Here is a 22,776-nt window from a genome sequence, read left to right as displayed (position 1 = left end):
CAGCACTCCAAGCTGCCCCCCACCGCCCCCACTCTCCATCCTTGCCATCATGTCGCACCGGCTCGCCCCCTACCCCTGCATAACTCTCCCCTCCCGCCGATTTATTATTATTCCTTTCCACCTCGCCTTGCAGCTGTTGCCCCATCTCACCCTCTCCCCGCCCCTCCCCCACCAACACTCCAGAGCTTCCCCTAAAAATAACTGGCACCGAGTCTGCAAATAAACGCGTGAATGTGTTTAATTCGTACAGAAGGATCTGGATAAACGTTCACTTCATACAGAACAAAGTGCCCGCGCATGCGCAGAGCAAGGCATCCTTACAGAAGTATCTGGATAAATGTTCACTTCATAAACAAGTCTCTGGCGGGCGCATGCGCAGAGCAACAACTCCTTCGCCGCCGAGTTTGGCTTCAGACACGGCTTCCATAGGGAACAGAAAGTCTGGCAATTTGCAGTGCTTCCTGGCACTGAGAGTTATCTCACTCTTTCTATTGCAGTTCTAAATTGCACTGGAAGTTTTCATGCAGTGTCTATTGCAGTGAAGTGATAGGGGGTAACCATACTCTCTCTTTTGCAGTGCTTCACAGTAACATACCATCTGCATTAGCACTGGCATCGTGGTTCTTTCCCACATCTGGCACGCAATTCTGGCATAAAGTCATGGGTTGCCCTGGTGAAGACTAGCATGTTTCATACCGCGTCACCTGGTCCTATGCAGTCTCTGAAACGTGCGGCATTCTCTGGCACGGGGCCATGCCATACAGTCACTGGTGTCCTGCATCTCACAGGGTCCGCGGCCTGCAGTGCGTCATCTAGCAGGGGCTGCAGTGGGTTGTTGCAATACTCTCTAACAGCTGGAAGACATACATTATCACATGCAGTGATGTCTGGCTATGGAAAGCGTACGTGTTCTCTTGCAGCACTGTCTGATGCTGGCCTGGTGGGTGTACGGTGTCTCATCCAGTGATGTATGACACAGAAATGTATTCTCCAGCACTACGAGGCGTTCAGTGTCACTTGAATTGATGTCTGGCATTGGAGGAAGCAGTGTCTCTTGCAGTGCTATCTGATACAGCCCGATTTGTCCCTGGTGTCCGGCACTATAAAGCATTCGGTGCCACCTGCATTGAGGTCTGGCACTGGAGTATCTCTTGCAGTGATGCCTGGCACTGGAGGGTGTACAGTGTCTCTTGCAGTGATGTCTGGCACTGGAGAGTGTAGAGTGTATCTTGCATGATGTCTGATACAAGCGGCACGCTTTGTCATTGGTGTCCGGCACAAGAAAGCATTCGATGCCACCCACAGGGATGTCTGTCACCGGAGGGAGTACATTGTCTCTTGCAGTTATGTCTGGCACTGGAGGGTGTACACTGGAGGGAGTACATTGTCTCTTGTAGTGATGTCTGGCACTGGAGGGTGTACATTTGCAAAGGTGTCTGATACTGGAGTGCCTGCTTTGCCCGGCACTAGAAAGCATTCGATGCCACCTGGATTGGGGTTTGGCACTGGAGGCTGTACAGGGTCTCTTGCAGTGAGGTCTGGCACTGGAGGGTTTACAGTGTATCTTGCAGTGATGTCTGGCACTGGAGAGTGTACAGTGTATCTTGCGTGATGTCTGATACAGGCGGCCCGCGTTGTCATTGGAGTCCGGCACTAGAAATCATTCGGTGCCACCTGCATTGGGGTATGGCACTGGAGGCAGTACATTGTCTCTTGCAGTGATGTCTGGCACTATGAAGTCTGATACAGGAGTGCCCGCTTTGTGCGGCACTAGAAAGCATTCGGTGCCACCTGCATTGGGGTCTGGCACTGGAGGCAGTACATTGTCTCTTGCAGTGAGGTCTGGCACTGAAGGGTGTCCAGTGTCGCTTGCAATGATGTCGTGTGCCAGGCTGTGATATTTCACCCTGCCCTGTCGCCCATCATCCGCATATCAGCCTCTGCGGCGCTGTTTACTTGCTGCTGCCTAAGGACGGGAGGTGGTGGGCCGGGGCTCTGCCCAGGTGCTGCCCAGCAGGGGGGCAGGACGCGCAGGGGCAGGGCAGCTCTGAGAAGTGTCGGTAAGAGTTGCCCAGGAGGACGGGGGCGCCAGGGTGGGCATCGTGGGCGATGGGCCTGAAGGTCAGGTACCCCGCGGCCCCCGGGCAGGCCGGGCCGGCCGAGGGGCCCACCAGGCCGGGGAGGGGCGCAGGTGGGCAGTGGGGGGTGTACTTCTGGTGGCCCCCATACACCTCTGCCAGCAGCTTCTTCGTCTCGTCCAGGGAGCTGGACAGCATGACTATGTAGTTGCGCGCCAGCATGAGGGTGGCGATCTTGGAGAGTTTGCGCACGGAGGGGCCCTGCGAGTAGGGCATGACCTCCCGCAGGCCGTCCATGGCCTGGTTCAGGTCCTGCATGCGCCTCCTCTCCCGGCTGTTCACCTTTAGACGCAGGTCCTGCCCGTTCTCCTCCAGGTCCCCCCTCGCGGCCTGGGCCTTCTCCGCGGCACGCTCCTCTCGCCGCCCCCTCGGCCCCTTGCAGAAGGCTTCCAGCATCTGGCTGTGGAGGAACTTGGGGCTCCCACTGTCCCCCATCTCAGGAGACGATGCTCTGCTAGACAAGGAGCTGACGTCGGAGTCCATGGCCTGGACCTCCTCAAGGCGGAGCTCCAGAAGGGCCTCTCAAGGCAAGGGGCCACAGGGGCCACAGGAGCAGAGCCCTCTGGCTGGGGTCCACTGGGCTCAGGGTCTCTCCTGAGTCTATCTATGTAGTTATCTGTCTGCAGTGCAGGAGTCTCGGGCCCTCTGTCTGCAGTGCAGGAGTCTCAGGGTCCTCTGTCTGGAGTGCAGGAGTCTCAGGGCCCGCTGTCTGCAGTGCAGGAGTCTAGGGCCCTCTGTCTTCAGTGCAGGAGTCTCAGGGTCCTCTGTCTGGAGTGCAGGAGTCTCAGGGTCCTCTGTCTGGAGTGCAGGAGTCTCAGGGTCCTCTGTCTGGAGTGCAGGAGTCTCAGGGCCCGCTGTCTGCTGTGCAGGAGTCTAGGGCCCTCTGTCTGCAGTGCAGGAGTCTCAGGGTCCTCTGTCTGGAGTGCAGGAGTCGCAGGGCCCGCTGTCTGCAGTGCAGGAGTCTCAGGGTCCTCTGTCTGGAGTGCAGGAGTCTCAGGGCCCGCTGTCTGCAGTGCAGGAGTCTAGGGCCCTCTGTCTGCAGTGCAGGAGTCTCAGGGTCCTCTGTCTGGAGTGCAGGAGTCTCGGGCCCTCCGTCTGCAATGCAGGAGTCTCAGGGTCCTCTGTCTGGAGTGCAGGAGTCTCAGGGCCCGCTGTCTGCAGTGCAGGAGTCTAGGGCCCTCTGTCTGCAGTGCAGGAGTCTCAGGGTCCTCTGTCTGGAGTGCAGGAGTCTCAGGGCCCGCTGTCTGCAGTGCAGGAGTCTAGGGCCCTCTGTCTTCAGTGCAGGAGTCTCAGGGTCCTCTGTCTGGAGTGCAGGAGTCTCAGGGCCCGCTGTCTGCAGTGCAGGAATCTCGGGCCCTCCGTCTGCAATGCAGGAGTCTCAGGGTCCTCTGTCTGCAGTGCAGGAGTCTCGGGCCCTCTGTCTGGAGTGCAGCAATTTCAGAAGTCTGGGGTGCAGTGGGCTCAGGGTCACCCCTTGGCCTTTTGGTAGAGTTCTCTGTCTGCAGTGCAGGAGTCTCGGGCCCTGTCTGGAGTGCAGGAGTTTCGGGTCCTCTGTCTGGAGTGCTGCAGGCTTGCTTGGTCTGCCCAAGGCGGGGGGCGGGGGGGTTTATCTGGAGTGCTGCGGGCTGCGCCTCTCGCCCCTTGATGTGTGGTCTGTATGGGGTTGCTGCGCGCTCTCCCAGCTCCCCGGTATCTGGAAGGCACCCGTGTGCCTGGGGTGCTTCTCTGGCCCCTGAGTCCGTGGAGGTGTGTCTGGAGAGCGGGGTTCTCTCGCTCTCTCTCCCTCGCTCTGATGTGGCCTCTCTTCTCTCACGCCTCCTTGACTGGGCATTGGGCAAGTGTGGTGGGACCCTGCGGAGCCCCCATTATTTATGCTGTCCCTCACACAAAGGGGACAATGCGGACACACAATGACCTGCTCTCACTGGAGGCCAGAGGAGCTGGGGACACTTTCACTGCCGAGTTAACAGTTAGCATGTGCCCTGGCATCTTAACCCCAGCCCCTTGTTCTGCCTTTGTCTGGGGCTTGCTATTCTTCTCTGCACCCCAGATCCCCCCACTTAGCCCTGCGATGACATGTCGCAAAATGAAAAGTCTGCCCTCCTCTCCCCCACTGTCCAATCTCTGCGTAAACGGCCCCTGTCTTTATATCTCCCTTTCCATCCAGCAGGGCTCTGTGGAAATGTTGCTAAGAGTAATGGGGACAGGGCCAACATTCTGTGCCGGGTCGCTTAGAAGCGGGAAGAGTCAGACACCAAGCGCTATATAATGCGCCAATCATGAACATCAGAGCGCTGAACATGAGCTCGCCGCAGCACACCGGGCTGACGGGACAAGAAACCCTTACCAAGAAGCAGTGTCACATACCTCTACCATGACGGCTCGTACCCAGTACAGCATTGCAACGCGACCTGCCTCCTGTAGCTTCTGCGAGGGATGTTTTCTTAAACAAACGTTCAATATACTTGGTATCAATCTCAGATATCGAACGTGTGACGTGCAGATGGCATATGAAACCCCGTAGCAGGTACACAACCCACCAAGCTATCTCTTTCGTTTTTGTGTTTCATAAAGCGCTAACATGCCGCCTTTCAACTGCTTCTAAGCTCTTTGAGAGACTGTGGCATATTGAAGCCAGGAAAGGGCACGTTCGGGTTACCTCATTAAAGGGCAAGCCACCTCTGGACTGCGCTAGTCCTTGGCTTTGGGAAAGATGTTTGCCTTCCCATTGACTGTTGCATTGGTATCGAGGACCCGCTTCAGTGAAAGTGGGCACTGATTGCAAAGTTGCCAGCTGAGGCCCCACATACTGTAAAGGCTGGCAACACTCCGTACCCCGCCCGTCAGCTTCCTTTTGGGGTTCCACTGGTGGAGTAAAGGCAGATTAAGCTCTTCTTGGACTCATCTGCATATAACACAACCCCCATGCTCTCCCCACTCCTCTGCAGCTAACCCCCTGGCCCCCGCGTTAATGGCGGAGAAGGGGGACCCCTCAACAGGGCTCTAGGGAGTGGCAATGCTGTCTTCTGAAGTGCTCCTGTAGCCACCTCTGGTAGAGCACACCCTCTCCCCTTTCGGTGATCTCTTGGCGCTACGATGTGACAGATAATTGAAAAGTGGTTAATAAAACGTATCGTAAAATAAAACATGGCATACTCAGGGATGGGAATTAAGATTGGATAAGCAGGAGTTAAAAGCAGCCCCTGGTGTCCAGCATTAATCAGTGGCCAGGAGCTCCTACGGGGGAAGGGGGAGCTAGTACACAGCGCCCCACTAGCTTCCAATGTAAACGTTTCCAATGTAAACGCTTCCAATGTAAACGCTCTTCTGCTTGAAATGTCGCACAGACACGTCCTAATGTTTTTTTTGTAGATTGAGTTAAATTCGGCATCAGTTGTCCTGCGGAGGCCAAAGTAGCCCCTGGCTCTCCTCGGCTTCAAGGAGGAGCTGAATAGCTCCCAGCGCCCCTCAATGTCGACCTCTAGCTGCCTACCAACCTGGTGGCAAGGACTCGACTGGACCACGGTTGTACAATAATGCGCAGAGTGCGATAGGCAAGAGATGGGGAAATGTCAATGCAGTGGTATAGCGCAGGTATTCATCGACACCCCCGAAGGCTCGAGCCCTGAAAGGCCACATTTGCAGTGATTGGGGGCCTGGGACTGTGTCTAGCCAAGAGGACCTGGCGCTGTTCCACTAATAACACAGCGCTGGTGCAGTGATTGAGGGCCTGGGACTGTGACTGGCCACCAGGACCTGGCGCTGTTCCACTAATAACACATCGCTGGTGCAGTGATTGAGGGCCTGGGACTGTGACTGGCCACCAGGACCTGGCGCTGTTCCACTAATAACACAGCGCTGGTGCAGTGATTGGGGGCCTGGGACTGTGACTGGCCACCAGGACCTGGCGCTGTTCCACTAATGACACAGCGCTGCTGCAGTGATTGGGGGCCTGGGACTGTGACTGGCCACCAGGACCTGGCGCTGTTCCACTAATGACACAGCGCTGGTGCAGTGATTGGGGGCCTGGGACTGTGACTGTCCACCAGGACCTGGCGCTGTTCCTTTAATGACACAGCGCTGGTGCAGTGATTGGGGGCCTGGGACTGTGACTGGCCACCAGGACCTGGCGCTGTTCCACTAATAACACAGCGCTGGTGCAGTGATTGGGGGCCTGGGACTGTGACTGGCCACCAGGACCTGGCGCTGTTCCACTAATAACACAGCGCTGGTGCAGTGATTGAGGGCCTGGGACTGTGACTGGCCACCAGGACCTGGCGCTGTTCCACTAATAACACAGCGCTGCTGCAGTGATTGGGGGCCTGGGACTGTGACTGGCCACCAGGACCTGGCGCTGTTCCACTAATGACACAGCGCTGGTGCAGTGATTGGGGGCCTGGGACTGTGACTGGCCACCAGGACCTGGCGCTGTTCCACTAATGACACAGCGCTGGTGCAGTGATTGGGGGCCTGGGACTGTGACTGGCCACCAAGACCCGGCGCTCTTCCACTAATAACACAGAGCTGGTGCAGTGATTGGGGGCCTGGGACTGTGACTGGCCACCAGGACCCGGCGCTGTTCCACTAATAACACAGCGCTGGTGCAGTGATTGGGGGCCTGGGACTGTGACTAGCCACCAGGACCTGGCGCTGTTCCACTAATAACAGCGCTGGTGAAGTGATTGGGGGCCTGTGACTTTGACTAGCCACAAGACTGTTCCACTAATAACACAGCGCTTTTGCAGTGATTGGGGGCCTGGGACTGTGACTAGCCACCAGGACCAGGCGCTGTTCCACTAATAACACAGCGCTGGTGCAGTGGTTTGGGGCCTGGGACTGTGATTGGCCACCAGGACCTGGCGCTGTTCCACTAATAACACACCGCTGGTGCAGTTATTGGGGGCCTGGGACTGTGTCTAGCCACCAGGACCTGGCGCTGTTCCACTAATAACCAGGGGTCAAGTCCTAAAAATTAAAGTGAGGGGACTCATCAACAAACAAGTGGGATGTGACGTAGCCAGAAATTATCATATCAAGGTAAAATATGCACATTTCATTAAATTGGTTTTGCATAACCACCCAAATTGCACAGGACGAATGGCATTTGCCTTTCATAAAATCAACACACACACAAAACCAAGAGAGGAGATTTTCCTCTAATAGTGTTTTTGAAAGCGTTAAAAAGTGTGCATATTTTAAACTCCAAAAACCAATACAAATGTTTTCCATGGGACTTGCAGTACCGACATGCGACCTTTCACCTTTAGTTGTTTGCTATTCTTCATCAGGTTTCATAGTGCAGTGGTGAAGTGTCCTGCCTACAAACCTGATTACTGCGGTTTGATCCCTGAGTTTGGATGAAATTCAAAGAGCACATTCAATGTTGCTCATTTTAGCTGGCGGGACTAAGTCCACCCTCTGAATAAAGTGGTGTGTACCATCGACTTGAGCCATGCTAATAACACAGCGCTGGTGCAGTGATTTGGGGCCTGGGACTGTGATTGGCCACCAGGACCTGGCGCTGTTCCACTAATAACACAGCGTTGGTGCAGTGATTGGGGGCCTGTGCCTGTGACTGGCCACCAGGACCTGGCGCTGTTCCACTAATAACGCAGTGATTTGGGGCCTGGGACTGTGATTGGCCACCAGGACCTGGCGCTGTTCCACTAATAACACAGCGCTGGTGCAGTGATTGGGGGCGATGGACAGGCCACCAGGACCTGGTGCTGTTCCACTAATAACACATCGCTGGTGCAGTGATTGGGGGCCTGTGACTGGCCACCAGGACCTGGCGTTGTTCCACGAATAACACAGCGCTGGTGCAGTGATTGGGGGCCTGTGACTGGCCACCAGGACCTGGCGCTGTTCCACAAATAACACAGCACTGGTGCAGTGATTGGGGGTCTGTGACTGGCCACCAGGACCTGGCACTGTTCCACTAATAACACAGCGCTGGTGCAGTGATTGGAGGCCTGGGACTGTGACTGGCCACCAGGACCCGGCGCTGTTCCACTGATAACACAGCGCTGGTGCAGTGATTGGGGGCCTGGGACTGTGACTAGCCACCAGGAACTGGCGCTCTTCCACTAATAACACAGCGCTGGTGAAGTAATTGGGGGCCTGGGACTAGCCACCAGGACCTGGCGCTGTTCCACTAATAACACAGCGCTGGTGCAGTGATTGGGGGCCTGTGACTGTGACTAGCCACCAGGACCTGGCGCTGGTGCAGTGATTGGGGGCCTGGGACTGTGACTGGCCACCAGGACCTGGCGCTGTTCCACTAATAACACAGCGCTGGTGCAGTGATTGTGGGCCTGTGACTGTGACTGGCCACCAGGACCTGGCGCTGTTCCACTAATAACACAGCGCTGGTGCAGTGATTGGGGGCCTGGGACTGTGACTGGCCATCAAGACCTGGCGCTGTTCCACTAATAACACAGCGCTGGTGCAGTGATTGGGGGCATGGGACTGTGACTGGCCACCAGGACCTGATGCTGTTCCACTAATAACACAGCGCTGGTGCAGTGATTGGGGCCTGGGACTGTGACTAACCACCAGGACCTGGCGCTGTTCCACTAATAACACAGCGCTGGTGCAGTGATTGGGGGCCTGGGACTGTGACTGGCCACCAGGACCTGGCGCTGTTCCACTAATAACACAGTGCTGGTGCAGTGATTGGGGGCCTGGGACTGTGACTGGCCACCAGGACCTGGCACTGTTCCACTAATAACACAGCGCTGGTGCAGTGATTGGGGGCCTGTGACTGTGACTGGCCAGCAGGACCTGGCGCTGTTCCACTAATAACACAGCGCTGGTGCAGTGAACGGGGGCCTGGGACTGTGACTGGCCACCAGGACCTGGCGCTGTTCCACTAATAACACAGCGCTGGTGCAGCGATTGGGGACCTGTGACTGTGACCGACCACCAGGATCTGCGCTGTTCCACTAATAACACAGCGCTGGTGCAGCGATTGGGGGCCTGGGACTGTGTCTAGCCAACAGGACCTGGCGCTGTTCCACTAATAACACAGCGCTGCTGCAGTGATTGGGGGCCTGGGACTGTGACTGGCCACAAGGACCTGACGCTGTTCCACTAATAACACATCGCTGGTGCAGTGATTGGGGGCCTGGGACTGTGACTGGCCACCAGGACCTGGCGCTGTTCCACTAATAACACAGCGCTGCTGCAGTGATTGGGGGCCTGGGACTGTGACTGGCCACCAGGACCTGGCGCTGTTCCACTAATAATACATCGCTGGTGCAGTGATTGGGGGCCTGGGACTGTGACTGGCCACCAGGACCTGGTGCTGTTCCACTAATAACACAGCGCTGGTGCAGTGATTGGGGGCCTGGGACTGTGACTAGCCACCAGGACCTGGTGCTGTTCCACTAATAACAGCGCTGGTGAAGTGATTGGGGTCTGTGACTTTGACTAGCCACAAGACTATTCCACTAATAACACAGCGCTTTTGCAGTGATTGGGGGCCTGGGACTGTGACTAGCCACCAGGACCTGGCGCTGTTCCACTAATAACACAGCGCTGGTGCAGTGATTGGGGGCCTGGGACTGTGTCTAGCCACCAGGACCTGGCCCTGTTCCACTAATAACACAGCGCCGTGCAGTGATTGGGGGCCTGGGACTGTGACTAGCCACCAGGACCTGGCGTTGTTCCACTAATAACACAGCGCAGGTGCAGTGATTGGGGGCCTGGGACTGTGAATAGCCACCAGGACCTGGCGCTGTTCCACTAATAACACAGCCCTGGTGCAGTGATTGGGGGCCTGGGACTGTGACTGGCCACCAGGACCTGGCGCTGTTACACTAATAACAAGCGTTGGTGCAGTGATTGGGGGCCTGGGACTGTGACTAGCCACCAGGACCTGGTGCTGTTCCACTAATAACAGCGCTGGTGCAGTGATTGGCGGCCTGTAACTTTAACTAGCCACAAGACTGTTCCACTAATAACACAGCGCTTTTGCAGTGATTGGGGGTCTGGAACTGTGACTAGCCACCAGGACCTGGCGCTGTTCCACTAATAACACAGCGCTGATGCAGTGATTGGGGGCCTCGGACTGTGATTGGCCACCAGGATCTGGTGCTGTTCCACTAATGACACAGCGCTGGTGAAGTGATTGGGGGCCTGGGACTGTGATTGGCCACCAGGACCTGGCGCTGTTCCTGTAATAACACAGCGCTGGTGCAGTGATTGGGGGCCTGGGACTGTGACTGGCCACCAGGACCTGGCGCTGTTCAACTAATAACACAGCGCTGGTGCAGTGATTGGGGGTCTGGGACTGTGACTGGCCAGCAGGACCTGGCGCTGTTCCACTAATAACACAGCGCTGGTGCAGTGAACGGGGGCCTGGGACTGTGACTGGCCACCAGGACCTGGCGCTGTTCCACTAATAACACAGCGCTGGTGCAGCGATTGGGGACCTGTGACTGTGACCGACCACCAGGACCTGCGCTGTTCCACTAATAACACAGCGCTGGTGCAGCGATTGGGGGCCTGGGACTGTGTCTAGCCAACAGGACCTGGCGCTGTTCCACTAATAACACAGCGCTGCTGCAGTGATTGGGGGCCTGGGACTGTGACTGGCCACAAGGACCTGACGCTGTTCCACTAATAACACATCGCTGGTGCAGTGATTGGGGGCCTGGGACTGTGACTGGCCACCAGGACCTGGCGCTGTTCCACTAATAACACAGCGCTGCTGCAGTGATTGGGGGCCTGGGACTGTGACTGGCCACCAGGACCTGGCGCTGTTCCACTAATAATACATCGCTGGTGCCGTGATTGGGGGCCTGGGACTGTGACTGGCCACCAGGACCTGGTGCTGTTCCACTAATAACACAGCGCTGGTGCAGTGATTGGGGGCCTGGGACTGTGACTAGCCACCAGGACCTGGTGCTGTTCCACTAATAACAGCGCTGGTGAAGTGATTGGGGTCTGTGACTTTGACTAGCCACAAGACTATTCCACTAATAACACAGCGCTTTTGCAGTGATTGGGGGCCTGGGACTGTGACTAGCCACCAGGACCTGGCGCTGTTCCACTAATAACACAGCGCTGGTGCAGTGATTGGGGGCCTGGGACTGTGTCTAGCCACCAGGACCTGGCCCTGTTCCACTAATAACACAGCGCCGTGCAGTGATTGGGGGCCTGGGACTGTGACTAGCCACCAGGACCTGGCGTTGTTCCACTAATAACACAGCGCAGGTGCAGTGATTGGGGGCCTGGGACTGTGAATAGCCACCAGGACCTGGCGCTGTTCCACTAATAACACAGCCCTGGTGCAGTGATTGGGGGCCTGGGACTGTGACTGGCCACCAGGACCTGGCGCTGTTACACTAATAACAAGCGTTGGTGCAGTGATTGGGGGCCTGGGACTGTGACTAGCCACCAGGACCTGGTGCTGTTCCACTAATAACAGCGCTGGTGCAGTGATTGGCGGCCTGTAACTTTAACTAGCCACAAGACTGTTCCACTAATAACACAGCGCTTTTGCAGTGATTGGGGGTCTGGAACTGTGACTAGCCACCAGGACCTGGCGCTGTTCCACTAATAACACAGCGCTGATGCAGTGATTGGGGGCCTCGGACTGTGATTGGCCACCAGGATCTGGTGCTGTTCCACTAATGACACAGCGCTGGTGAAGTGATTGGGGGCCTGGGACTGTGATTGGCCACCAGGACCTGGCGCTGTTCCTGTAATAACACAGCGCTGGTGCAGTGATTGGGGGCCTGGGACTGTGACTGGCCACCAGGACCTGGCGCTGTTCAACTAATAACACAGCGCTGGTGCAGTGATTGGGGGTCTGGGACTGTGACTGGCCACCAGGACCTGGCGCTGTTCCACTAATAACACAGCGCTGGTGCAGTGATTGGGGGCCTGGGACTGTGACTGGCCACCAGGACCTGGCGCTGTTCCACTAATAACACAGCGCTGGTGCAGTGATTGGGGGCCTGGGACTGTGTCTGGCCACCAGGACCTGGCGCTGTTCCACTAATAAAACAGCGCTGGTGCAGGGATTGGGGGCCTGGGACTGTGTCTGGCCACCAGGACCTGGCGCTGTTCCACTAATAACACAGCGCTGGTGCAGTGATTGGGGGCCTGGGTCTTTGTCTGGCCACCAGGTCCTGGCGCTGTTCGATTAATAACACAGCGCTGGTGCAGTGATTGGGGGCCTGGGACTGTGACTGGCCACCAGGACCTGGCGCTGTTCCACTAATAACACAGCGCTGGTGCAGTGATTGGGGGCCTGGGACTGTGACTGGCCACCAGGTCCTGGTGCTGTTCCACTAACAACACAGCGCTGGTGCAGTGATTGGGGGCCAGGGAGTGTGACTGGCCACCAGGACCTGGCGCTGTTCCACTAATAACACAGCGCTGTGCAGTGATTGGGGGCCTGGGACTGTGACTAGCCACCAGGACCTGGCGTTGTTCCACTAATAACACAGCGCAGGTGCAATGATTGGGGGCCTGGGACTGTGGCTAGCCTGCAGGACCTGGCGCTGTTCCACTAATAACACAGCCCTGGTGCAGTGATTGGGGGCCTGGGACTGTGACTGGCCACCAGGACCTGGCGCTGTTCCACTAATAACACAGCGTTGGTGCAGTGATTGGGGGCCTGGGACTGTGACTAGCCACCAGGACCTGGTGCTGTTCCACTAATAACAGCGCTGGTGCAGTGATTGGCAGCCTGTAACTTTAACTAGCCACGAGACTGTTCCACTAATAACACAGCGCTTTTGCAGTGATTGGGGGCCTGGGACTGTGACTGGCCACCAGGACCTGGCGCTGTTCCACTAATAACACAGCGCTGGTGCAGTGATTGGGGGCCTGGGACTGTGATTGGCCACCAGGATCTGGCACTGTTCCACTAATGACACAGCGCTGGTGAAGTGATTGGGGGCCTGGGACTGTGATTAGCCACCAGGACCTGGCGCTGTTCCTGTAATAACACAGCGCTGGTGCAGTGATTGGGGGCCTGGGACTGTGACTGGCCACCAGGACCTGGCGCTGTTCAACTAATAACACAGCGCTGGTGCAGTGATTGGGGGTCTGGGACTGTGACTGGCCACCAGGACCTGGCGCTGTTCCACTAATAACACAGCGCTGGTGCAGTGATTGGGGGCCTGGGACTGTGACTGGCGACCAGGACCTGGCGCTGTTCCACTAATAACACAGCGCTGGTGCAGTGATTGGGGGCCTGGGACTGTGATTGGCCACCAGGATCTGGCGCTGTTCCACTAATGACACAGCGCTGGTGAAGTGATTGGGGGCCTGGGACTGTGATTGGCCACCAGGACCTGGCGCTGTTCCTGTAATAACACAGCGCTGGTGCAGTGATTGGGGGCCTGGGACTGTGACTGGCCACCAGGACCTGGCGCTGTTCAACTAATAACACAGCGCTGGTGCAGTGATTGGGGGTCTGGGACTGTGACTGGCCACCAGGACCTGGCGCTGTTCCACTAATAACACAGCGCTGGTGCAGTGATTGGGGGCCTGGGACTGTGACTGGCGACCAGGACCTGGCGCTGTTCCACTAATAACACAGCGCTGGTGCAGTGATTGGTGGCCTGGGACTGTGTCTGGCCACCAGGACCTGGCGCTGTTCCACTAATAACACAGCGCTGGTGCAGTGATTGGGGGCCTGGGACTTTGTCTGGCCACCAGGTTCTTGCGCTGTTCCATTAATAACACAGCGCTGGTGCAGTGATTGGGGGGCTGGGACTGTGACTGGCCACCAGGACCTGGCGCTGTTCCACTAATAACACAGCACTGGTGCAGTGATTGGGGGCCTGGGACTGTGACTGGCCACCAGGTCCTGGTGCTGTTCCACTAACAACACAGCGCTGGTGCAGTGATTGGGGGCCAGGGAGTGTGACTGGCCACCAGGACCTGGCGCTGTTCCACTAACAACACAGCGCTGTGCAGTGATTGGGGGCCTGGGACTGTGACTGGCCACCAGGACCAGGCGCTGTTCCACTAATAACACAGCGCTGGTGCAGTGATTGGGGGTCTGGGACTGTGACTGGCCACCAGGACCTGGCGCTGTTCCACTAATAACACAGCGCTGGTGCAGTGATTGGGGGCCAGAGAGTGTGACTGGCCACCAGGACCTGGTGCTGTTCCACTAATTTTTTATTTTTTTTTTAAACCTATTTTATTAACTTTTGTTGCATTACATACAAATGGTGACGGAGGAAAAGAAAAACAAAACCATGAGAACAAATTAACCTAATAACCTAAACAGTCTTCGATTTTTTGTTATATGGTTTTCAAGTTCAGTTGGGCCGGTGGTCTAGAAGGCTGGAGTTTCGGGACGCCAGGGGTGACCCATCCAAGGAATCCATGACGTTAGGGTGGTGTTTTGCTCTTTCTCGCTGGTGTAGGCAGTCTGCCTAGGGGGGCTTGTGGTCGGCGGCAAAGTTTATGTCTCGGAGGAGCGCTTTCCATGATTCAAGAGTGTCGTTCCCGCCATCTTCTTCTGCATTAGTTCCTTCCTGCCATGCTCTGGTTTCAGCTTCTGTCCATCTCTCCAACTCTTTGATCCATCGCTCTTGCCTGGGCCCTCCTGGCGCCTTCCATGCCATTGCTATTGTTCTTTTGGCAAGAATACATGCAATGTCCATCAGCTTGGTTATATGTTTGTGTTTGCTTATCCTGGGATATGTGCCTAATAAGCATTCTTTCGGGCTCCATTCATATCTGGACATCCCAGCGTCCGTTCAGGTCTGTTGTGCTTTGGACCAGAGTTTTCTCGTTCTGGTGCAAGTCCAGAACATGTGCATTAAGTCTGCATCGTCCGTGCTGCACCAGGGGCACTTTGAAGATGTGTTATTGCTGAAACCAGCCACTCTCTGTGGAGTCATGTACGTACGATACAATACATATAGCTGAATTTGTCTAAATCTGGCGTTTCTTGACACCTCTTTGGGGTAGGTTAACGCTCTTTCCCATTCGTTGTCTGTTAGTGTGATTCTTAGATCCGCCTCCCATTTTTCTTTCAATGGTGCACTCTTCGGATTGGGCTTGTCCATTAATCGACTGTAAATTCTAGTTATTGGTTTCCAGCCATCTGTAAGGTCAAACATCTCCTGCAGGAGGGGGTCCGGGGTGGGTTCTTCCGGCCAGCTGTCCCATTTCTTCTTGGCTATTTGTCTGAGTCGGTGATACCACAGGAACTGTCCGCTAGTGAGTCCTTCCCTTGCTTGAAGCGTTTCGAACTCCCTGAATTCGTCTTCATCGAACATATCTCCCCAGGCATAGAGTCCGGCTCTTTCCCAGCTTCTTGCTACCGTGAGGTCTGTTTGGGTTCTACATGCGTCCACCAGGATGGGGATGTTGGGGGAGTAGGGGTGTTTCGTTTGTCGGATCAAGCAAGTTCTAGACCATATCTGCCTACCCAGTTTTACAATCATTGGGTCATTCTGTGTCTGCTTCAGTGGGTTCCAGAGTGTCTCTTTGGGGAACAGCTTGGAGGGTGTTTGTTCCAGCATCTCTGATTCGGGGGTTGGGTCATCTGAGAGCCATTTCGTGACATGGGCGAGCTGTGCAGATAGGTAGTATGTTTGTAGATCAGGTAGTTGTATTCCTCCTTCTTTGTACGGTAGTGTGAGAGTAGATAATGACAGTTTATGTCTGGCTGGTCCCCATAGAAAGTCCCTGATTATTGCTTCAAGCTTTTTGAAAAATGGAGGTCTGATATAGTGACTGATGTTAATAAAGTAGTACAAGAAGCGGGGTAGGATTATCATTTTGACAATTGCTGCCCTACCCATCATTGCTAGTGGCAATTTAGACCAAAATTTCATAGAGTTTCGGAGGCCCTTTATTACTTCTTCAGTATTGTGTTCATGCGTTAGTTCCGGGGTGTGTCTCACATTGACACCTAGGTATCTAAATGTTTCCGGTTGCCATTTCATCCCCACATTTGGCAGGTCTGTTTCTTTCCGGTCCCTGAGCCTAGCCAGGGGAAACGCACAAGATTTCTGCCTGCTGAATTTGATTCCGGAGTAGTGTGCGTAGTTGTCCAGTACATCCAGTGCCACTTGTGCATTAAGTTGGGGGTCTTTTATGTACAGGAGCACGTCGTCTGCATATAGGGATATTATGGTGTACTTGTTTCCCATTCTTATGCCCGCATCGAAAAGCTGTCTCCGGAAATATATGGCTATCGGCTCCAGTCCCAAGATGTACAGCATTGGTGACAGTGGGCAGCCCTGTCTGGCACCCCTTTGTATGTCCCAGGGTTCAGATATTCTAGCCACTGGTGAATTATAAAGTACCTTGATCCATTTCACAAAGCCCTCTCCGAAGCCAAATTCTCTCAGCACTTCAATCAGCCACTCCCAGAATATGGAGTCGAAGGCCTTGATGGCGTCGAGCGACAACACTGCCAGGTCTTCGTCTCTCGAGTATGTCTCAGCCATGGTGTGTTGTAGCCTTCTGAGGTTGGCTGTTGTGTTGCGTCCTGGGACGAAGCCGTTTTGGTCGTTATGGATTATAGAACCCACCACTCTTGCTAGTCTCTTGGCCAGGATGGTGGTGAGGATCTTACTGTCATAATTTAACATCGCTATCGGGCGATAGGAGTCGCATTCAGAGTGGGGTTTGTTTGGTTTGAGGATTGGGGTTATTATCGTTTCCTTCATTGAGTTAGGTAGGATCCCGTTCTCATATGATTCTCGGTAGACCTCGTAGAGTATGGGGGTGAGGGTTGCTTCATATGTTTTGTAAAATTCGGGTGGGAGGCCGTCACTTCGGGGGTCTTGCATGTCGCTAGGGATCTGATCGCTTCTGCCACATCTTTCGGGGTGATCTCCATTTCTAGGGATTCCCTTTGTTCATCGGAAAGTTTTGGGAGTCCTATTTCTTCTAAGGTGTCTCTGATTTCGTCCCTGGGCACCTGTTTGTCGTGGGCGTACAGTTTGGCGTAAAATACCGCAAATGCCTCGTTAATGTCTTGTTGTGTTCTATGTGTTGTTCCATTGTCATCTGTGATTTCGGTTGGGAGGTGTCTTGGGTGCTCTCGTTTGCAGAGCCAGGCCAGCAATCTTCCAGGTTTGTCGGTTTCTTTATGCGTTCTGGCGGTGTGGGTTGCGAAATCAAACTTAGCGAGCCTATCCCAGGCTGAGGTACATTCTTCTCGGACTTCTCTCAGTTTAACTTCCCCCTCTGGGCCAGCTTTGGGGTTCGTTTCCAGTTTCGTTATTTCCTCTTCTAGTCCTTCTAGTTCAGCCTTCAGTCTTTTGCGGATACCTCCCGCTTTTGCTATGGCTTCCCCGCGTGTTACCACCTTCATGGCTTCCCATACCGTGCCCCAACTTGCCACTGAGCCTTTGTTGTTGTTAATGTATTCCTCCAGCGCTGTGTTCAGGTTTTCTCTGAATTCTTGGTCAGTGAGTGCTGCGGTGGGCATTCTCCACGTTGGGATCGGTGGTCTAGGTCCCCTAACCTTCCACTGCATGAGTAGGGGGGAGTGGTCCGAAATTGTTCTGCCAAGGTATGTTGTTGAGTCTGCCATCAAAACTTGCTCCCGGTCTATGAACAAATGGTCAATCCTAGTGTGGATCTTGTGCGGGGCTGAGTAATAGGAGTATATCCGATCCGTGGGGTGTTGTTCTCTCCAAACATCCACCAGATTTAGATGTTCGAGCGCACTGTTCAGCGACTGGGTTGCGGCATTTCGCAGTTGGTGTGGAGGTTCGGACCTATCTATGGTTTCGTCCCTGACGCAGTTGAAGTCTCCTCCCCATATAAAAGTTCTATCCCTGTGGTGTATCATTTTTTTGCACAGGGCCTTGAGATGTGCGGGTATGCCGTGTTGTGGGAAGTAAGAGTTTACCAGGCAAATGGACGTGTGTTCTATGGTTCCCCACATAATTAGGTACCTGCCTTCTTTGTCCGCTTCAAAGCCCTGTAGTTGAAATGGCACATTCGGGCTCACCCAGGTGAATACCCCTCTAGTGTATTTGGAATAGTGCGCCCCCCTTCCAGTGCCACCCCAACGCTCCGATATTTTGGACGTAGATTCTTCTGTGAGGTGGGTCTCTTGTACCATTGCAATTGAGATCTTTTTTCTGCGGAGGTAGGATAGGATCCAGTTTCTCCTTAAGTATGAGCCCATTCCCCTCACATTCCATGTCATGATTTTAAGTTGGGATGTCATTTGGTAGGTATCTGGGTTCCGTCCCCTCAGGTGCCCCCCTGTTTTCTCGGGGTGGTTCTCCTTCCCGCTGCGGGTTTTCGGGTGTTGGTTCAGGAATCTCTTTAACCCCGGGTCCTGAGTTCATCCTTTCCTGCGCCTCTTTGGTTTTTAGTGGTTCGAAGACTGTGTAACTAACATAACAATTAACAAAACTGGAACTGGTGCGCCCAGCGGCTGCATTCGTCCTGCGGCGCTCGGGCGCTCTCGTGTCCTCCAGACCCATCCAGGTATCAGGCACGAGCGGGGTCGAACTGTCTGTGGGGGTAGCATCCTGTGCCTGGTGGGAGGCCGAGCGAGGGCTGCTTCTGTTTAGCCAACTGTTGTATGGATTACCTGCTTATTTTCTGGTCACCCTGTCTTTTGCTTCAGCCATGTTAGTGCTTGAGTAGCTGTGATCCTCCCTTACCCGGGCTGGGTGTGTCTGTGGGATCCGTTGGGTGGGCGTCTTTGCCTTCTGCGAGGTTATTGTCCTCCAGCCACATGTTGGCAGCTTCCGGGTTCTCCAGAAATATCGCTCTACCTTTAAAGATGACTTTCAGTCTCGAGGGGTAGAGGAGCATGTATTTTAGGTTGAGCTGACGGAGTCTGGCTTTTACTGGTACAAAGGAGTTCCTTTCCCTTTGGACTTTTTGGGTGTAGTCTGGGTAAATGGATATTTTGGAGTTGTCTCGTTCTATCGGCCCTTCCTCCCTGGAGTACTTCAGGATGGTTTCTCTATCTTGGAAGTTGAGTATTTTGGCAATTATGGGGCGAGGGTGTGAGCCAGGCGGGGGCCTCCTTTGTAGGGATCTATGTGCCCTTTCAACTGAGAATCCTTGTGTTAGTTTCCCGGCGCCCACCTCTTGTTGTATCAGGGACTCTATGTAGGCAGTTGGGTTCGGGCCTTCACTTCCTTCTGGCACCCCAAGTATTCGGACATTACCTCTCCTCGCCCGTCCTTCAGCTTCCTCGGATCTTGTCTCTAGCATCGACACTTTCTTTTCTAAGTCCAACACCTTCGCCTTCAGGACCCCTGTGTCTTCCGATGTTTCTTTTATGGCCGTCTCAGTGTTTGCTACTCTCCCTGTAAGGTTTCGGGCATCCTGACGCATTAGTTGGAGTTCAGATTTAAATTCTTCAATCCTTGTATCTATGAACGTCCGTAGTGATGCAATGGCCTCTAACACCTGTGATTGGTTGTCTGCGGGCTCCTCTGCCCTTGTATGTGGCAGTTCTGGGGTGGAAAGGGATGATTGTGCGGGGTTTCTTGTCTTAGCAGAGACATAATTGTCCAGGGTTGTTGGTTTCCCTTTGTTTCTGTTGGCCATACTGTGGTTTTGCTGGGGCGCTGTTCAGTTGTTCTGGCTGGGGTGTTTCTGAGCCAACAGGGTATTCCAGTTGTTAGTTGTTGTGCCTTTCTGTGTGGGAGGGGGTCCGTTCCGTGTCTTCCCTGGGATATGGTTAAGTGTTTGGGTGGTACCAGGTGTGTTGGCAGCGCGTTACTATATTGTGCAGTGTCACTCCGGCATATTATCGCGGCCCGGCAGCCAGCTCCTAGGGGGGGCCTTCAGCCGTTTGGGTGGTTCAAGCTCCTGCTTTGCCTCCCGTGGAATGTGTGGTGCGTTACCGTTGGTGTGCCCTCCCCACGGATCTCCTCACCTCTGGTATCATCCGCCCGCCGGGCGCTGGGGCCGGGCGGGGAAAGTGGCGCCCCCAGCCAGCTGCCCCGCGCGTTGTCTCTCGCTCCGTCTTCTCCCGTACCGCTCCAGCCGCAAACATCCCAGCAGGCTTCTCAGCAGGCGTTCCGTTCTCCCTCCTCAAGCGGGAGGCGGAATTGCTGCCTCCGGGCACCCTCCACCGGCTCGCGGGTCCAGCTGGGTCTCTGCCGGTGGTTGTCGTCGGCTCCCGGTTTTACGTGTCCCTGGGCGGGAGGGAGCAGGAAGTTCCTGGCCGCAGCTGCCTCAAGGACCTCGCCGCGTGTGTTTTACACAGCGCTATTGGTGCCGGCGGCCCTGGAGTCACTGGGCAGACACCATCTTGGTTGTGTGCGGAGGTTGGGTGGGACCCCGTTCCCGTCGACCGTCTGCTTGCTCACTTGTTCGGCAGAGATAGGGAGGATCGCACGGAGTTGCGTTCCCAGCGTCGGCGAGCAGCTTGTTTGCTTTGTCGTGCCTCTCCGCTTCCTCAGGCAGGAGGGGGGTTCGCTCCCGCGCGGGCACCTCCCCGCCGATTCGCGTCTGCTGGATCGCAGTCAATGGGTGTCCCTTGAGAGGACTGCGTGTCTCTGGGCAGGAGGGAGAGGTTCTTTTGAGCCGCGGTTTCCTCAGAAGGATCGCCTCGGTTGAATCGCGCGGAGGGGGCCGGGCAGGATTATTGTTGCCGGCAACTCGAGTGTCTCTAGTTAGGCGCCATCTTGGATGCGGGTGAAGGTTGGGGGGGTCCCCGTTCTTTTGGGACCTCACGAGTTCCACGGGTCCGATTCTTCAGTGGGTTTGCTGATGTCTGCTGGGAATTGCTTCTGCTACCCTCGTAGCCATTTTCCAGCGCTGGGGGTGAGGATTAAGTACGGCGAAAAGGATCTAGAAGCGGCGCCTCGGTCGGAGCTCCGCAGCTCACCCTCCTCCCGCCATGAGCTCCAGGCCACGCCCCCTGTTCCACTAATAACACAGCGCTGTGCAGTGATTGGGGGCCTGGGACTGTGACTAGCCACCAGGACCTGGTGCTGTTCCACTAATAACACAGCGCTGGTGCAATGATTGGGGGTCTGGGACTGTGACTGGCCACCAGGACCTGGCGCTGTTCCACTAATAACACAGCGCTGGTGCAGTGATTGGGGGCTTGGGACTGTGACTAGCCACCAGGACCTGGCGCTGTTCCACTAATAACACAGCGCTGGTCCAGTGATTGGGGGCCTGGGACTGTGACTAGCCACCAGGACCTGGCGCTGTTCCACTAATAACACAGCGCTGGTGCAGTGATTGGGGGCCTGGGACTGTGACCAGCCAACAGGACCTGGTGCTATTCCACTAATAACACTGCGCTGGTGCAGTGATTGGGGGCCTGGGACTGTGACTAGCCACCAGGACCTGGGGCTGTTCCACTAATAACACAGCGCTGGTGCAGTGATTGGGGGCCTGGGACTGTGACTAGCCACCAGGACCTGGTGCTGTTCCACTAATAACAGCGCTGGTGAAGTGATTGGGGGCCTGTGACATTGACTAGCCACAAGACTGTTCCACTAATAACACAGCGCTTTTGCAGTGATTGGGGGCCTGGGACTGTGACTAGCCACCAGGACCTGGCGCTGTTCCACTAATAACACAGCGCTGGTGCAGTGATTTGGGGCCTGGGACTGTGATTGGCCACCATGATCTGGTGCTGTTCCACTAATAACACAGCGCTGGTGAAGTGATTGGGGGCCTGGGACTGTGTCTAGCCACCAGGACCTGGCCCTGTTCCACTAATAACACAGCGCCGTGCAGTGATTGGGGGCCTGGGACTGTGACTAGCCACCAGGACCTGGCGTTGTTCCACTAATAACACAGCGCAGGTGCAGTGATTGGGGGCCTGGGACTGTGACTAGCCACCAGGACCTGGCGCTGTTCCACTAATAACACAGCCCTGGTGCAGTGATTGGGGGCCTGGGACTGTGACTGGCCACCAGGACCTGGCGCTGTTCCACTAATAACACAGCGTTGGTGCAGTGATTGGGGGCCTGGGACTGTGACTAGCCACCACGACCTGGTGCTGTTCCACTAATAACAGCACTGGTGCAGTGATTGGTGGCCTGTAACTTTAACTAGCCACAAGACTGTTCCACTAATAACACAGCGCTTTTGCAGTGATTGGGGGCCTGGGACTGTGACTAGCCACCAGGACCTGGCGCTGTTCCACTAATAACACAGCGCTGGTGCAGTGATTGGGGGCCTGGGACTGTGTCTGGCCACCAGGACCTGGCGCTGTTCCACTAATAAAACAGCGCTGGTGCAGTGATTGGGGGCCTGGGACTGTGTCTGGCCACCAGGACCTGGCGCTGTTCCACTAATAACACAGCGCTGGTGCAGTGATTGGGGGCCTGGGACTTTGTCTGGCCACCAGGTCCTGGCGCTGTTCCATTAATAACACAGCGCTGGTGCAGAGATTGGGGACCTGGGACTGTGACTGGCCACCAGGACCTGGCGCTGTTCCACTAATAACACAGCGCTGGTGCAGTGATTGGGGGCCTGGGACTGTGACTGGCCACCAGGTCCTGGCGCTGTTCCACTAACAACACAGCGCTGGTGCAGTGATTGGGGGCCAGGGAGTGTGACTGGCCACCAGGACCTGGCGCTGTTCCACTAACAACACAGCGCTGTGCAGTGATTGGGGGCCTGGGACTGTGACTAGCCACCAGGACCTGGCGTTGTTCCACTAATAACACAGCGCAGGTGGAATGATTGGGGG

At 55.4% G+C, this 22,776-nt stretch overlaps 1 protein-coding gene across 1 annotated transcript; it reads right to left on the bottom strand.

Annotated features, from left to right (window-relative positions):
- Window positions 1–1,952: 1,952 nt before the first annotated feature.
- LOC138504894 (oligodendrocyte transcription factor 3-like) lies at window positions 1,953–2,621 on the bottom strand. The gene has a single exon (XM_069625299.1). It carries the CDS (start codon window positions 2,619–2,621, stop codon window positions 1,953–1,955), a length of 669 nt encoding a protein of 222 aa, XP_069481400.1.
- Between the last annotated feature and the right edge of the window lie 20,155 nt (window positions 2,622–22,776).

Source organism: Ambystoma mexicanum, chromosome 11 (genome assembly GCF_040938575.1).
Source record: "Ambystoma mexicanum isolate Mex_15411 chromosome 11, UKY_AmexF1_1, whole genome shotgun sequence".
In the NCBI taxonomy this organism is placed as follows: Eukaryota; Metazoa; Chordata; class Amphibia; order Caudata; family Ambystomatidae; genus Ambystoma; species Ambystoma mexicanum.
This window is presented reverse-complemented; position numbering and strand designations above follow the sequence as displayed.

What these genes read in the sequence shown, in the direction of transcription:
- LOC138504894 (XM_069625299.1), bottom strand. Translation starts at nt 2,621, where the DNA reads ATGGACTCCGACGTCAGCTCCTTGTCTAGCAGAGCATCGTCTCCTGAG.